Raw genomic sequence first — 18,414 nt, 5'->3', positions numbered from 1 at the left:
ATTCCGTTTGTTCAGCCACGCTGCGCGCCACAACATGAGAGTTTATACACGAAGCAATAGCTCAAAACCTACTTATGAGCCACATGTTTACAGTGGTCACTGCTGGTTTTTGTACTGGCTGCCCATAATCTTGGTCGCTGTGGACCATTCTGTGTGATCTGCATTCATTTGGGATGCTGTGTGTTCTAGGAGAAGCTGCCTCTACCCATCCTGGGTGAATGCCGTTAATATTCAAAAAATGTCAAGAATTGTGTATGCTAATGTTCTGTATTAAAATGCAATTTAAGTTTAAGAACGCACTAAACATCAGCTTAAACAACATAAAATACCAGAAGAAAAATTGTTCTTTTTGTTGTTGTTTTTTTTTTGGGGGGGGGGGCTGTTGTTGTTGTTTTTTTTTTGCAATGACGTTTGTCCTGGTTGGGTTTAAATTGGCTTCCTCTCTGGCCTGCACGACATTAGAAATCATTGGATATGATGGACAGCAATCTGGAGTAAGGTTGCACAAGATATGTAACTAACTACAGTTCCGCTGTCAAAGACCTCGGCCAAGTTCTAGCTTTCTCCATCCAGGAAAGGAGGATTATGCTACAATTTAATTAATTCCACATCTGTATGCTCAAACTATTAAAAACATTGCTGCAACAGGACAGATAGCAGAGACTTCATACTGAGGACAGCAGTTAGAACATGGCCAACAACACAGGATGTAGTGGAGTTGATCATTGTCAAATTGTCAAAAACTTTTAATTTTTTGCGGATCGATCACTATTCTTGATCATGTCTCATAATTATAAAGAACGTTCAGCTAGATGATAGATTTGTAGACAAGCCATGCTGCTTGGTTGATTTTTAAATCTCCCAATGCCCCACAATATTTGACCGAAACAATTGTGGACCCATATTATACAAGCAATTCCAATTCTTCCAAAGCAACATAGAATACGATTAATTTTTTTTTTTTTTTCATTAAGAGACAGTAGTCAGCAGATGTACAGAGATGAAGTCTGTATGAACCTTAGTGTTGATACTGATGTAAAGTGCAGCCTACTGCGACCCATCTATTGCAATATACACCTCGCGTCTCAACTTCCACTTTTTTTTTTTTTTTTTTTTTTTTTAATTCAATTTTCACCCCAAACAAGGCACAGTGCCACTTTGAAGCAGGGGGCTACTATCAGGGACTTGATTAGCAGGGCCATTATGAAAGGAGATGAGTAGAAAGATGTTTGTTCACATTACACTTGAACTTCTTTCCCAATATTGTGTCACATCTTCCTGTAGTTGGAAAGAGATAAATGAAACCAACAAGACTGTCATTAGGATAAGTCAAGTCCGACACAACTCTCACTCAAATAGTTTCAAAGAGCGTGAATAAGGATGTAATCGATGGTGCAGTTTAAGGGAGAGAGGGCCTACATCACTGTTGAATGCCAGATTCACTGTGATGATTTCCGATATTTACCGTAACTGGCACAAAATCTGCTGCACTTCCTTCACCGTTGACAAGGCCGTTTTGCAGTCATATTCCTGTGCAGCCAACTCAGCTTCGTTGGAGTAGCTCGTTGAAGTGTTCTTTGTACCAAACAATATTCTTCTTTAGATTAGAGATCATCCTTGACACCAAACATCTTGTTGATCCCAAAGTTTCCTTGACTCTATTGCTTAACCATTTGATAGCTTGCTAAAGCTCTAATCTGTTTAGAAATAAAATGCAAAGTTCATAAAGCAGTGGTATTACCTACCCTACTATATTCAGTAAAAACCTACACACTGTACAGGGACCACATAAAGAGGTCGGAAGCAATATAACAGCGCCACCTAAGAAAAATTATGAAAATTAAATGGAAGAATCTTATACCAAATGTTGAAGTACTCAACAGAGCCAACATGGACAGCGTACAAACCATACTCACCACCACACAACTGTGATGGACTGGATATGTTGGCAGAATGGAAAATAATCGCATCCTAAAAGTCCTATTGTATGGAGAATTGGAAAATGGTACAGAAAGTTTGGTGGGCAGAAACTCTGCTACAAAATTGTGATAAAGTGCCACCTAAAGGCAATGAATATGAACACAAAAAATTGGGAAGAGCTAGAAGCAGACTGAAATTGCTAGCGCAGTAGTCTTCACAAAGTAAGGGCAGAAATAAAGGTCAGGTCTGAACAAAAATATTACCAAAGGCAAAACCCTGGTAACCTCATAGATGTCCTTTTCTCTTCCCTGCAACCTCTATCTCACGGAAGAGATGTTGCGAGTTTGTCTCTGATGTATCATTATTTTCATGGAAAGTGTTTGACTGAGCTTCAGTCTATGGTTCCCCCCTCGCCAAACTTTCACAAGAAACACTCGTCTAGCTGGAAACACTATCAATAATTCCCCCCCCCCCCACTCTTTATCTGTGCCTAAACCTAAACGTAGATTCCATGAACAAAGCTTCGTTCTTAGAACTGCACGCCTGTGAAATTGTCTTCCGTTTTCCTGCTTTCCGGGTGACTACATATGGTTGCCTTCAAGTCTAATGTAAACAAGTTCTTGATGAGCCGTTCCATATAAGTTAACAAATTTACCAAATTTCTATTACTAATGATTACTATATTGTCCAATTTCTAATGTACACTCTTTAACCCTTATCGTCGAGTGGCCTCTTGGCCTTGATAATGTGGTGGTGCCTGTGTATCAAAAAAAAAAAAAAAAAAAAACTACTCATGCACTACTTGTAGGGAAACTTTCCACACTGAGCGTGGAATACTACAACACCGTAGGATAAAGCACCAAAGCCTTGACTAGTCACCTTCAGCTATGTGGTGGTGGTGAATGTACATTAGTATCCGCCGAAGAAGTTTGCTGTGATTTTTTTTTTTTTTTTTTCTTAATCTTTAACACTAGCATGTTGCCTATGTGGAAGAATATGAAATTATTCAAAACCTTGCATAATATTAAATTTCTGATTAGAAATTAATAAATAATTAAGAGGAGGGGGGCACAAAGTTAAAATAATAAAAAAATTATTTGTCAATCTGTAATTTTCACAGTAGTAAAACTCGCATAAAACAACTGAAATTTTTAAAAGATATGAATAAAATATTCACCAAATTTCAGCTTTCGATGTCTGACGCAATAAATTTTATTAGGTGCACTAACAAAATATCTGACCAGAAAGAGCATAATTTTGCTCGTACTTCAGATAAATAAGTAATATTGTTTTCAGACACAATTCTCCATAATCTTTAAAATTATACAAAAAAGATTCACAGAAAAAATTTTCTTTATAAAATATGATGTGACACAAGACAAAAATTGGGTGAGGTGGAATAGCGGTGGGTTGTTGCCCTCTTGGTCTATTCTCTAAAGTAGTTTCAATCACCAAAATACCACATTCACTTTATAGGTAAAACCTTCTTGACATTATCCCCAATGGTTTCATGTTTTTTTATTTACAAAAGTTATCTGTCCAATTTCATCAGTTGCAGGATATTGCTAAAAAATCATCAGAGATTGATTTTAAAAAAATGCTAAATTTAGTGGTTAGTGGAACTCTTCAAAATTTATCTTATTTATTTACCAGTTGTTTTAAGAACGGAAAACAAGCAAGAAAGTTTCTAAGAGGAGAGAAAACAAGGGGCAGATTATTGGGTGAAGAGGGGGGCTTGAAGGAATTTTGGGCCATGGATCGTGTGAGATCCTCCACAATAGATGGGGAATAGGTATTTGGGATCTCTATACTGAGAAAATAAATTATTTTTTGTGAGGAGAAATGCCTGGGAGGATGGCCTCATAATAATAGAACAAATACTATACTAATCCTGCCTCAAAGAGAATGGTTTCCTGACAACATATACAACACACACCCTCCAAAGGAGGAGATAATGTCTGTAAGGATGGTTTCATGACACCAGAACAAATGCTAGTTTTCTTCCCCTAAACTGATTGATTCTTGAAAGTACAATATTGACTTCAGATATATTAAAAGTAATATAGTTTTCATACAGATTCCAAATCTCCATTAGTAATAAATGTTTTTTGTGGGTGTTTTTTTTTTTCTTTTTTGTTCTTTTCATATTTTTCATATTTGATTTTCTCTTTTAAGTTACATATAAATTCATATTTGATTTGTTTTTATCTGTTCAAGATTTCATAAGTCTATTTTGTCGTTATAATTGTTGTGAATTATGAAGAAGAAAAACATGTGATTTTTATTTATTTTTTATTTATTTTTTTCCCCTAAATTCTGGGAATATTCTTGAATTCAAGTTTTTTCTGTTTTTATCTTTTCAAGATGTTTTTATTCTACTAGAGAGTTGTAGCTTTCTTCAAGGAGTATGTCTTGTGAAAAGTAGCATTTATATGCAAATTGGTAAATTAGAAAAATTTAGGGTGCTTGTCCAGAATTTCCCCTCTCCTTACATGAAAAAAAAAAATATCTGTATGATGTATTTAGCCATGACAGGGGGATAATATTGTACACCAAAAATTGCATAAATTGATCAAAGAGTTTTGGTTTTGTAAAAATCATTTTTAAGCAAAGTTGGGTTTTTCCAATGCCTCCCCCCCCCTCTCCATGTAAAGAACGGCTTTCTAAAATCTTATAAGTTTGAATTATTTGGCGTTATCTCTTGTTTCTTTAACTTGTTTTCAATATGATGTCACAGAATCGTCACTCGCATTTTAGCAGCCATAAAATTCGGTTTTCTTATTTAAAAATATAGCTACTTGATCAGTTTATGCAATTTTTGTGTACAGCATTTTCTTTTCCATCACAAGTATGTACATCATAACAAATTTTCCTTTAGTTTTGCTGTTTCAGAGAGGAGGAATATTTGACAAGCACCAAATTTAGAAAATTAATTGATGACATCAAAGATATTTGTTTAGATGTCTACCAAATTTAAAGTTTAATTTATTTAATTAAAAGTAATTCTAACATCTTAAAAGGGATTTTAGTAGTACAAGACTATTATTATGATAATTCAATTATCATATTCGGTTTTTAATGTCTATTGTCTGTTTTGGATGGGAATTATAAACCCTTAACATCTTCGTCACCTACAATTATTTTCTTTCTGATTTTTATAATTTACTGTCTGTTTCACATTGCCAAAAACCTTGGTCTTTTTTTTTTCTAGAAAAGTTGTTCCTTTAGTTTAGGAGCTCATATAAACCATAATACTTGACTTAAATTCCAGTCAGAAATTACCATTCTCTCTGACACTTTAAAGGCTCCAAAATCACTTTTCAAATGCTCAAGTTATCTGTTCTATTTAATGCCTGTTTTGTTTACTATAAACAACATTTTAGAGATTATCCAAATTAAGCTACCTCTGGTCAAGTCATTATTTATTCCATCTTTCAAATACGTCCTTATCACTTTTCACCATGTTTTTCTTGCCCCCCCCCTTACTAACTGACCTTGCTACCTAAACTATTCTAGATCTACTAACCCAAGAACTTTCATCAATTCTTTTAACATAGCCATAATATCAAAATCATCTGTTCTACACACGTCTCTCTTTATAACCGTCTGCATTTAATGTCAAGTCATCAGATCTAAGCCTGCCTTCTAAGATTCACATTACACATCCATGTTGTAAGAAACTAAAAATTTCTTTTTAGCACAATTCGTTCATTTCTTAAGAATCGGATGATTCTATTGTTGGCATTCCTGTCTTAGTTAAAATTCTTTCAAGAAATACACAAGGTACTTGTGAGAAGGACCGCATGAAGGTTGCCAACATCCTAAGCGAAAGTGTTTGTGGAACAACCTGGATTCAAATTTGGCACATGCAGGTTGTCAGTCAGTGTTATTAACCACATATTTTATATCATGTGTCCATTTTCTTTTTCTTTTTTTTTCTTTTATTATATCCGTATAAAAATAGTGGTGATGCCAATGATTGTAACCCTGAAAAATTCTGAAGTGATACGAAAGCCTTTAAATTGCCAGATAGAAAATCATTTCTAGTTAAAATTATTTGGATTCTTCTGATTACTGTTCTCATCATCTTGAGTTATTTTCACATTTCGGTTGATGTAACCTCTGACTTTCTTCAGGTGCATCTTATCAAACCTGGGAACCTTTCTGTTAAACTCTGGAATCTGCACAGAATTTCAAACGGAACTCTTTATTTAATATATGGGTTAGCGTGCTTTCAGATCTGTAGCGTAGTGAATGGGTAAAGTACTTGGTAAAATTCAGTTGCAAAGTTACACTCTTCTTGAGGTTGAAGGTTCGATCCTCAATGTGGTCAACACTCAGAGTACAATTGCGAATCACTTAGGACTTTTATCCGGTCATAACTGACAGAACAAGAGCATGCTACCCTTATGGATTAAATAAAGGGTTTCGTGCAGATTCCCAAGTTCGACAAGGTACACTTGAAAAGGTTTAGAGGTTACACCATCAGAAACATGAAAATAACACTACAGATGAGAACAGTAGTATGAAGAATACAAATAATACAAATAATTAAACCTCATCTCAAAAATCCCAAAACCTAGTTAAAATTAGTTGGTTCGTTTGTGCTCCTAAACCAAAATATTTGAGAGAAGCGCTGTTTTAGAAAAGAACTATTTTAAAATTTGTATCAGATCTGCCAATGATGTGTAAATTATGATTTACTTTTTAAGTCTACCTATAGAATTTTGGAGTTTAGCATTTTAAGAAATCTTTTTTATAAAACTAAGAAAAGAAAAAAAAAATTATGAAAACCTCTGTCATTCACTGAAACTGTGATCGCTTTGTCATTTCAGAGGTCAGGTAAAACCCTACAGAAACTGTATTTGCTGCTGAGCCCTAAAAAGCTACAATCGGAAATAGAGAGGCGTCACTTGCGCTTAGACATTCAGTTCCAGGCTCACTTTGAAAATTACATACAAGTCTTAGGCAGGTTAAAACGAGCGACGACTTCGACTAAAAAGAAAAAAATTCGAAAACACAAGAAAAATCGTCACATTAATAAAATCTTGGATTAAAAACCAAGGTTTTTTTATTTTTTATATTTTCCTTTTTCAAACTTCTGTGATAAAATCCAAATGTTGTCATGATTAAAAGCCCACGTTCTTGTTGCCAAAAGAAAAAAAAAAAATGAACAAGAAATTTTTAACAAATTCTCAGGCAGCTTTGCTGTAAAACTCAATAAATCTCATACGGAAAAAAAAAATCTTTTATATTTGGTTTCGTTTTTGTTTTTGATTTTTTTTTATAAATAATTCTTTGCTATTCATATTATTTGGATTCTCCGAACTACTGTTTTCATCTTGAGTGTTATTTTCACAATGTTCCGACTGATGTCACCTCAAATCTTCTTCCTTCAGATGTATCTTGTTGAACTCAGAAATCTGCACGGAATTTCCACCAGAACCTGTGGCATAGTGGATAAAGTACTAGGTAAAATTCAGTTGTAAAGTTACTCTTCTGGCAGTTGATGGTTCAATCGACAGTGCGGGTGAAACTCAAAATACATTTGCGAATAACTTAGGACTTCTACCCAGGCATGGCTGACAGAACGAGAGCATGTTACCCTTGTGTATTAAATACAGGGTTCAATCTAGAATTCTGTGCAGATTCCCGATTTCAGCAGAAAGATTCTAGAGTTTGACAAAATAACACCTGAAGAAGATCGGAGGTTACATTGACCAAAACTGTGCAAATAACACTCAAGAGGAGAACAGTAGTCCAAATAATACAAATAATTAATCCTCATCTAAAAAATTAAAAAAAACATAATTCTTTGCTGATTCTTTACAGTCATCCCTCCCCCCACACACACCCAACGAAAAGGGGGTTTCGTTGATCTATATTATATTTCGCTTAGTCTGTCTGTTCATTATACTTTTCTTTTTTTTCTTTTTTTTTTTTTCGGAAACTACTGGGACGATCTGACTAAAATTTTGTATAAACCTTTGTGTAGTCCAGGTATGTGTTCACTGCATAATTATGGGTCAATAGGGATTAGTCACAACAATATCACATTTACTTTTTAAGTTTGACATGAAGCACTCGTTTTAAGTCAACAATAAAGTTTTGGGGATGGTCGGACACTCAGAATCTCAGTGTCTATTAATAATAAACAAGTTATTTTTATTTTACTTTTAAAATGTTAGTTGCAACAATAGAATACCAAATACCTCAGAGTCTTTCTGCTTTCATTATTGTTTCACTATGTTGTTTTTTTATTTGTTTTTTTTTCTTTTTTTTACCAAATTATATTTTAACGAGATTTTGAAAATTCAATTTAATTACATTATTGGGTAATCGTTAAATTCATATCTTATAAAACTATTGCTAATTTTGTTATGGTAATGTTCATTTAATCTCTATTTCTGAAATTATTGGACATAAATAGCTTTAAAACATTTAATAAGAATTTGCTAAAAAATTTGATCATAGTCAGTTTTTTTTTTTTTTTCTTTTTCTTTTTTTTTTATTGCAATTTCATCCCAAACAAGGCACATTGCCACTTTGCTGTAGGGGGCTACTATCAGGGACATAAGCTACAGGAGTACTATGTGGGGAGTTGGGCAGCAAGTTGTCGGTTCATGTTACACTTGAACTTCTGCATGTCAGTACTGTTGGGGAAGCAGGAACTCAGAAGGGAATTCCAAAGTCCAGCAGTTCTCGGGAAGAAACCACTGGAGTAGAAGGTTCTCTTACATCTAAGGATCTCAACTGTGAAGGGGTGGAATTTTGCTTCTTGTCGGGTTTGTCAGGGGTATTTACGTCAAGGGGGCACAAATGCTTGCAGTTCGTCAGAGCATTCACCATTGAAATACTTGTAGAACAGGCAGAGGGATGCTACATTACGTCGATGGGACAGAGGCTGAAGCTTAGATGACAGTCAGGACCTATTAGGTTGACGACTCTCTTTTGAACCCTGTCTAGGAGTGAGAGACTAGTAGCAGATGTACCAGCCCAAATATGACAACAATACTCCATACATGGGCGAATGGTGACCTTATAGAGGTACAGGATACTTTTGGGCGTTAGTAGCTTTCTAGCACGGTAGAGAGAATCTACTTTTTTTGCAACGTTTCTGGCAATGCTCTCAATGTAATTTTTCCAACTCTTGTTTCCTGGGAATGTTACGCCAAGGAGTTTAAAGGATGTGCTTTCAGATAAAGAGTCTTTGGCCATTGCTATTGGTAGTAGAGAAGGTTTCTTGTAGTTATTGAAGGAAACAAGTTTAGTCTTAGCAGCATTGAATGTGACCATCCATTTTTGTCCCCATTTCACTACAGATTGGAGGTCATCCTCTAGTGTTTTTGCCATTTCTCTAGATCTGTGTTCATTTGTTTTCTTGTCATGTCTGTTATAGAGAGTGGTGTCATCAGCATATATACCCATCTCACAGACAATTTTGTCAGGGAGGTAATTTATGAATATTAGAAATAATAGAAGTCCAAGGATAGACCCGTGAGGCACTCCCGCATTTATATCATATTGTTTGGATGTACGACCATCGATGACAACCTGGATTTTTCTTTTATCTAAGAAGGATTTAATTATGTTATAGATTCTTCCAGTGATACCGTTTGATCTGATTTTCCTGAGAAGACCTTCGTGCCATACCCTGTCAAAAGCCTTAGATATATCTAGAGCTATCGCTCTACCCTCCCCTGCTTTGTCAAGTGAATGGTATATACGCTCAGAGATTACAGTGAGGATGTCTGCTGTGGAACGGGCTTGCCTAAATCCATATTGTTGGTTGGTCGGAAGTTTAGCATCCGTAAGGTGATGGACTAGAGCTTGGTTAATAATGGACTCAAATATTTTGGCGAAAAGTGGGAGGAGGCTAATGGGGCGGTAATTTACTGGGTAAGTTCTTTCACCAGAATTCTTGAAAACTGGTACCGCAGAAGCAGTTTTCCAGCAGGCAGGAAAGCAAGATTCCTTAAGGCATTTGTTGTAAAGTTTGGAGAGAACCGGCGCTACTTTGGCGGAGCTCTTTTTTAATAGCACAGCCAGAATGAGATCAGGTCCACATGTTTTTGAAGTGTCAAGATTTTTTATGATAGCATGCACCTGAGATAGGGTGATCACCAGATCGTCTAGTGTGGCATCTGTCTGCAAAGGAAAGTCAAGGAGGGGGTGGTTTGCAGGATCTAGTGTGGAGTTGGAGGCGAACCAACTGGCAAGCATGTTAGCCTCCTCGATTGCTGAGCAAACAACCTCATGATTGTTGGATAGTGGGGGAATTGTTCATTGCCCATTATTTACTACACTGTTGTAGATTTTCCAGAAGTCACGGGTTCCTAATTTCTGTGCTTCAATGCGTTTTTTGGTGGTTTCAGTTAATTCTCTCTTAGCTGTCGCTATTTCTTTCTTACAGTTATTTCTGGCTTCTATATACTTCAGTCTGTTTGAACTGGACTTATGTTGGTTAAATCTGCGGTACGCATGCTGCCTTTGCGCGATTGCAGCTGCACAAGTAGAAGTAAACCATTGGGAAGAGTGGGGCTTGCTATAAAACTTCCGCATGGGAACATGTGCTTCAATTGCTGTTTTGAACCACTCAGTGGTCTCGTGCGCACTGTTCAGCAGGAAGTGAGGAGATATTTCCCCATGGGGCGTCTCTGATGAGTTCCCAGTCAGCCTTTTTATAATATCTCGTTGTTTTGAGTAATGGCTCTTCCATTTTGGCTCTAGAGTTAAGTGCGATTTCAACTATTATCATTACATGATCAGCATTTCCAAGTGGGCTGTGGGCATTCGTAACGCAATCATCGGGGACTATGGTCAGAAACAGATCTAACAGTGATAGGTGTTGTTCTTGCTGGCTGGTCAGGGAAACGGGTTGGAAACGTAACCGTCTGTGATAGGGAATGAGATATAGAGAAGCTATGTGTTGTTCTACCAGCTGCGTCTGTGTAAGTAGAAAATCCAAGCTAATTGTGGTGGACATTGAAGTCATCAAATACATGCACTTGTGCGCTAGTGTCGAGGGAAAGTGTTGTATTTATGCTGTTAGAGACTTTGTTTATTAGGGTAGAGTCCTGGATCGAGGGAGAGCAGCAGAGAAAATAAAAGTAACTAATGTTATGTTGCATGTGAAGTCTAAAGCACATGAAGTCTTGATGGTCAGATTCTAGTTTTGTTTCTCTAGTCAAGGGGAGGGTGTTTCGAATATAGACTCCAAGCCCATGCATATGTCTGTCAGAGTCCTTACGGCAGAGTGGGAGATATCCGAGCATATTAAATAGTTAGAGGGGATGAAGGAGTATAAGTTAGTCTCATTTAGTGCTAAGATATCCGGGGTGTTTCTTAGGAGAAATGCTTCAACGTCATTTAAATTAGTTCTAAGCCCGCAGATGTTCGTAAATGCAAGCCTCAAGGGAGGAGGCAATTTGGTTTTGTTTGAGTTTTGTACTGGTTTAAGCGTAATTTTAGATTGTACTGTCATCATTGTTTTTTTTTTTTTTATAGAGTTTCAGTTTAGGTAGGGGTGCGGAACAAGTGGTTATGCAGAATACTAGACATGCAATACAAGTAGACCATCAGCTGATTCTCCATCTACTAGGAGTGTGGCCTCAGGAAAGTCTACCGGGGATGAGTGCAGGGTCCCTTTTCCATGTGCGACATGGCACTGCAAACATCCCAATATTATTCAACTGTTGATGGAGCAGCCGCTCTTAAGCGCTACCAAAGAGTTAAGGCTCCTGTACAACCAGTTGGGAACAGCAGCCAGGAACTGTCAATCTGGTACCTTCAACCCATCAGACGATGGTCAACCCAATCTACCTGTACTGGCATTTTGACATTCATGCATTCCCAAGCGCCCAGTTTAGAGGGGTGGGATGTGTTGGAAGAGAAGAAAACGGTGTTCATTGCCCTAGTCAGGAAACAAGATCGACCACTGAGTGTTTCTGTTGAATCCCTGTGATTCGACCTCTACGCCTGGCAAAGAAGGAGTATGGAAACCGGGCGATAGGCAGTGCCTATCTACTCCTTAAGCAGTTTAGGTTTGCAGACTGGTAATTTGTTTGAGTCACCAGCTCTAGGAAGGTTGTCAACCAAGATTGGAGAGGCCTCTATCCCCTTAGGTTTAGCTTCAGAGTTTTCCTTCTCCTAGACGGATGACCTGGGAAGATCTACGGGTCCATCAGCACCGAGAGGGTTTGCCCCGCGCCTGGGTCCTAATCCAGGTATTTCTGCGACCCCGTGTGGGTAGTTAATGTTACTGGGTTAGTATGTAAATCTTATATATCTACTGATAAATTACACTCCTCAAAGTGATTAAGAGACATTGCTATTTCATTGTTACTGGAGGAGGGGGTGAGTAAAAGTTCATGCAGTGGAAGCAGCTATATTTGCAACAGCTTTGTTGGATGGAGTTAGTATATGGTTTAATATTTTTCCTTTAAATTTAGAATTTCTTTTTCCTTATTTTTATGTTGGCTTAGGAATAGGATAATGCATTACAGGATGGTTTGATATTAAGAATTATCTAAAAATGTGATTGCCCAGGCTCTGGGTGTTTTAGATAGCAGGAGGGTTAAGATGTATCTTCAATGTAGATACAAGTAACGTCATTTTTTATATGGTGTATAATACAGTACAGATAGATATCTTCAGCTTTTCCTTTGAAAATCATGAAGTATTTTGCATTAGAGTATCAGTTCAGTTTTTGTATTTATTGCAAAACTAAGGAATAGACAGCTATTGCTATGTAATGTAGATAGATGTAAATCTAAGTACAGACTATGGCTAGTGAGTATCTATCTGGGTAAGAATAAACTAGTCCATGTTTTAGCGGTAGCAATGTATAGATGTTTAGTGATAATGTCTTCCAGTCAGTCAGCATTAACATACTTCCTAACTTCCAGCGTGTCTGCTACCAGAAGCGGTGACAAGTCAAATCAGTTCCTTCACTTTTTATTCTTCAGTATTTCTATTATGAAGCAATTTATTTAAATAAAATAGGAGAAAAGAGACATTGAAAAATATACAATAAAAATTAACAAAATTATACAGATAAAAATAACACAAGTGGTCTTTATTTGCACTATCTTTGTTTTTAATATTTCTTTAAAAAAAAAAAAAAAAGAGCACACCAGTGTTTTCAATAATAATAAAATAAAACTAATTTCAATAATTCTTAATTAAAATAAGATAAAATAAACTTTTCAATGATTATTTTTAAAAAAAAAATGATTGGAAAAACGTAATTAAAAAAAAGAGTACATGCACAGGGAGATATAGACGTGAGAGAAAAAAAACGAAGGACTGAGTTGCCTTGTCACTGATTTGCTGGAAATTAAGTACGTTAGCTGACTATGACGAAAATTTTAAAGCCAAAAATGACTTTCGATGCTTGTCTAGAATTCCCCTTATATTAAAAAAAAAAAAAAAATATGTACCTGTGACAGAAAGAAAATATCATATTCCAAAAATCATGTAAATCATTAAGTATTATTTTTATAAAAAATCATTTGTAAGAGAGTTTTTCCAATGCCCCTTCCCCTTTCCATGTTAATGGTTTTCTAAAATCTCGCAAATTTGAATGCTTTGGAGTTTTCTCTCTTGTTCCTTCAGCCTGTTTTCAAAATGGCGTCACAAGACAGTTGCTGCTCAGTTACTCATAAAACTTGATTTTCTAATTTCAAAATAAAACTACTCAATCAGTTTACATGATTTTTGGAATACAATGTTTTTGTTGTGTTACAAGCATATAGATCGTATAGATTTTTCGCTATTTTTTTATCTTTAAATATAATTTTGGACAGGTACCTGATTTTCTATTTCAAATTTCAAGGAGTAACTAAGTAATTTTCTTAACCATTAACATATACAACATTAGATCACCAAAGTTAAGCAACATTGAGTCTGGTCAGTACTAAAATGGGTAACCATTTGAGAATTCTAAGTGCTTGGAGATTGTGCAATGTTTGCCTCCCTCACAATTACATGTGCACTTACTCTTATTCCTCCTCTTTTGAAACTGAACAGAGGCATTGATCGAACACAGACAAAAATGTTTTCTGTTTGGTCCACGTTCAATGTAAGAGACATTCTTCTAGACTGAAAAAAAAATTTGGTACTTGTACAGTTTAATCAAGACATTAAAAACGAAAATATCGGAGACAAAAAAAAAAGTTATTGTACGTATCCCTTATGGAATGAAGTTTTCTGAAAAAAATTTGACTTAATTTGATCAAGTTTTTTTTTTTTTTTTTTTTTTTTTTTTTTTTCACAGGGGAAAAACAATTTGTTATAATACCAATCAAAAGGTAGCCATGTTTCGATTTTTAAGGAGAAAAGCTATGATTTAAGATGGGGAAAGGGGTGTCGGCACTTTAGACTGAGTTATCTCTCCGTGGCGTGTTCTAAAAGTCCGAACATGGCTACCTTCAGCGCGCCGTCATAAAAACGTTTTTCCGCTGTAAAAAAAACAAAAAAAAACTACTCTATCAAATTTTTTTCAGAGAACTTCAGTCCAAAACGGATACATACAATATAACTTTTTTCAATATTTTCATTTTTTAACGTCTTCATTAAACTGTACAAGTGCCAAAAATTTATATTTGTTCCAATCCCAAGTGCCTCTTTTGGTGAGAAGGGAGGGTTGAATTAGAAAATAAACTTTTCTAGAAACTCGTAAATGTTATCCAATTTAGTTTTACATCAGCAAAATCATGCACACTGGTTTTCGTTAGATCACCAAAGTTAATCAACATTGAACATGGTCAGTACGAGATGATTTGGGACTACCAGGTGCTGTATGTAGGAAGATTGTACCACCTTCCTGCAAGAACTGCAAAACCCTAATATTACCTCACTTGACCGGAATATGCATGCAAATGGGGGCCGCTTGTCAATTTAATATTCCTATTACACTGCTTCTTTTGGAGGAAGTTGGTTGAATGCTGTGTCTTTATATGTTGGTTTTTAGAAATTGACTCCCAAGTTAACTTATCTCTAGACAAGACATTATCTCTTTCTCTAAAATCCTTTATCATTTCCTCCCAGTTTTTCCTTCCCTTGCCAACTGACCTTGTTACCTTAACTGTTCCATATTTTCTAACCCAAACATTCTTATTGTTCCAATATGACAGAGATTAAAATAAAATCACAACTCCAAAAATCTGCTTGAATGTTTTGTATAAAAAAATGAAGAGGATTCTAAAAAGTTTACGACTACTTGAAATGCTCATTCGAAAATTTTAATTATGTCAAGAATAATAAAGTTACCTTTTTCATGGGGAAGTGATTGCAAAGAAGCAGCAATTTTTTTTTCTTTTTTGTTGTTTTTTTTTGTTTTTGTTTTTATCGAAAAAAAAAAAAGCTTTTCGTTTTATTTCCTTTTCATTTGTTCTGTATTCTGCAATTATCTCTGCTTATGCAAAAAAAAAAAAAGATTTATTTATTGTTTGAATTATTTTTATTTTAATTTATTGAAAAGGCTAATTTATTTTTGTATTTTGGATCATTGTTTTCTTTTTGTTTTGTTATTTTTTCTGTATCATCATTAAAGAAACCAGATCTATAAACATCAAGTAAATTTCCTAATTCAATCTATATTTTTTTCATACCAGTTATCTAATATATATATATATAAAAGGCAATATGTGTGTTAGAGTGTGTGTGTGTGCATTTTTTGTGTATGTCCGGCAAAGGCTTTTTTGAGAGGGAAGGGGGTCACTGTTTCTTAGAAGTTTTTATATGCCACCTAGATTATAATATCTCCGATTTACAAAAGGAAGTCACATGTATCTTTTAAATTGGGCAACTTTTACAAGCTATTTTCGCGATATTTTTTATTCTTCGCGTGTTTCTTTGGCTAAAAAAAAGCAAACCTGTGAAAGCAAAGCCAAGTTCTCGGCCTTTCATGCCGAGACGTCCAGAAAGCAATGAGGTTTGATTAATGCGGGGGGGGGGGGTCATATCAGACAATTGCTATTTATTTGGACACTCCCCTTTTGATGGGGAGCTGGTTTTCCCCAACATCTTGGGAAAAACTGGCTTGCAGCCCAAGTTGTCGCGTCATGTTTAACCTCATTAAATTCACGCACCTGTCACTTAACTTTTTAATCGTTAAGTTAGAATGCTTTTCAGTTCCTGTCCCGTCGTGGCTGAGCTGAAGATGTCAGTTTTTTTTCCTTTTCTTTTCAACCTTTGCGTCATGGCTTCAGGTTCGAGCCTACCTCGCTACCAAAACTTTTTTTCTTTTACACCCAAACACCTGGGCAATGCCGGACACCCCCACTAGTATATATATATATATATATAAAAACAGCCACATGCGTTTTTGTATGTCCAGCAAAGACTTTGGAGGGGGGTGTACTACATTTAGTCTCTACATTTATTTTGAGCATGTTTTTTTTTAAAAAAAAAACTGGTTTCCGGTGTTTGTTTATCTTTTTCGTATAAATAAAGTGAAACTTGAATTGAATCAAATTAGCTTGCTGCCCTTCATGGCCGGCACGTCTTGAAGGCAATCAGCTTTGATTGATGTGGGTAATACCCTTCATATCAGAAAATTACTATTCATTTGAGAGCTCCTCCTCTTCTTCGGGGGAGCTTGGTTTCCACAACATCTTGGGAAACAAATAAATGAAACAGCAGAAAGCTGAACTGGCCTTCAGCCAATGTTCATTTCTGCACTTGTGTGAACTCATTCACTTAGCAAGTCAAATTTTTGATTGACATTGCTAAATTTGAATGCTTTCACTTTCTATGGTTTCATAGCGTAGCGGTAAGATGTCATGTTTTCTTTCACTTTCTTTTTCACCTTTGGGTTCGTCACGGGTTCAAGCCTCCCTCTCTACTAACACTTTTTTTTTTTTTTACACCTCCAAATACCCAGGCAACGCCGGGTACCCCCGCTAGTATTATTAGAATTCCATATGCTAAAAGTTTTCTTGAAAACTACTGTGTAAATCTGGCTGAAATTTTGTATAGACCTTTGTTATCATACGGTGCAGTTAACTAAGCGTTATGGTATCCTCTCACCTTTCCATACAGATGATTCAGCTTAGAAAGATTTCAGTTTGTGTTAGGTGGCGTTACTCATTATCAACATGCGACACACAAGACGACACTTTGTTCTGAATTTTGTTGCGGTGTTATATTCATGGATTTTCACTTTTTTTTGCAAATTTCTGAAAATTTTCACTTGTAAAAAATTGCTTTGCTTAGATATCGGCTTTCTTTAATTGTACTGTTTTTTACACCGGAATCACCACTTATCTAGGCTCAGAGGCCACTCGAGGATAAGGGTTAATTGGTATGCATTAGTCAATGTGATTATAGCGTAGTAAACATAAGTAATGGGAATTTTGTAAATTGGATTACTTAGGGGGACGGCTCATCAAGAATTTGTTTACATTGGACTTCTATTTAGCATCATGTGCGATTCAGCTAGCATTTACATATGCAAACGATCCTAGTTGGTAAGCGGTGAAAATGTAAATTGTGTTCAAAACTTATTTTCTCTTTGTAAACAAATCAAATAATAAACTTGAATGCATGAATATTTCTAGAATATTTTTTTTTTTTTTTAAAGTGATTGAATAATTCGTATTGTTTGGATTCTTCGGACTACTGTTCTCATCATTTTCACATTTCAGTTGACGTACCCTCCAAACTTTCTTCAAGTGGATCTTGTCGAACTGATGAATCTGGACAGAATTTCGAATAGAACCCTTTACTTACTTCACGGGGGTTGCATATTCTTGTTCCGTCAGCCATGACTGGATAGAAGTCCTAAGTAATTCACAATTTTATTATTTTGGTCACCACTCGGAGAATTCATGAGTTCGACAGAAACATTCCCAAGTTTGACAAGATACACCTGAAGAAAGTCAGCGGTTACATCGACCGAAACGTGAAAATGATTCAAAATGAGAACAGTAGTCCAAAGAATCCAAATAATATGAATAATCAATTCTCATCTCAAAAAATCAGAAATGCGATTGAATAACTTTTTGTAAATTGTTTGAATTTTCTTTGGTCTTTGCCCAGAATTCCTTCTATATATTAAAGACAATAATGAAGAAAAATCTGTATGGTGACTATATCCAAGACAAAAAGAAAATATTGTATTCCAAAATTTACCTAAATTGATCAAGTATTTTTTTTTTTAGTTGCATGCAAGCGACTCTATAAGTCATTCCGTCGGTCGGTCTGTCGGTAACACTTTTGTGCTTGGCCTTTTTAGTTAAGATCAAAGGTCTGTTGTTAATAGATGCTGTTCTTAGCTTTTTAAGCTTTTCTTGGCCTTTTGGCCAAGCGCATCGACCCTGAGCATCCTCGCCCAATTACCGTATCCAATGTCGTGGACAACGTCAGGCCGCCGTGGGACCGGGAAAGACAAATGGTCTACGTTACGATCCTGGCCGTGGCAAGAATGGTGATTTGGACGTCGCGTCTGCAAGGTTGCCGAGGGGTGTTGTCTTTTTCTGATCAGGATCT

The 18,414-nt window shown here is 35.9% G+C and overlaps 1 protein-coding gene across 4 annotated transcripts in view; it reads left to right on the top strand.

Moving 5' to 3' along the window:
- The window catches only part of LOC145246746 (histone acetyltransferase type B catalytic subunit-like), a 142,807-nt gene that overhangs the window by 101,196 nt on the left and 23,197 nt on the right, over positions 1-18,414 (top strand). For 3 of the 4 annotated variants that reach the window (XM_080108512.1, XM_080108510.1, XM_080108511.1), the window contains exon 11: positions 6,756-7,165. The exons of the other annotated variant lie outside the window; for it this stretch is intronic. In XM_080108512.1, coding sequence (XP_079964638.1) covers positions 6,756-6,977 — 222 coding nt within the window. In that variant the 3' untranslated portion in view covers positions 6,978-7,165. Of the gene's footprint in view, positions 1-6,755; positions 7,166-18,414 lie in introns of those variants that run through there. 4 annotated transcript variants of the gene reach the window in all.

Source organism: Euprymna scolopes, chromosome 24, assembly GCF_053919585.1.
Source record: "Euprymna scolopes isolate OS-2025 chromosome 24, ASM5391958v1, whole genome shotgun sequence".
Lineage (NCBI taxonomy): Eukaryota > Metazoa > Mollusca > Cephalopoda > Sepiida > Sepiolidae > Euprymna > Euprymna scolopes.
This window is presented reverse-complemented; position numbering and strand designations above follow the sequence as displayed.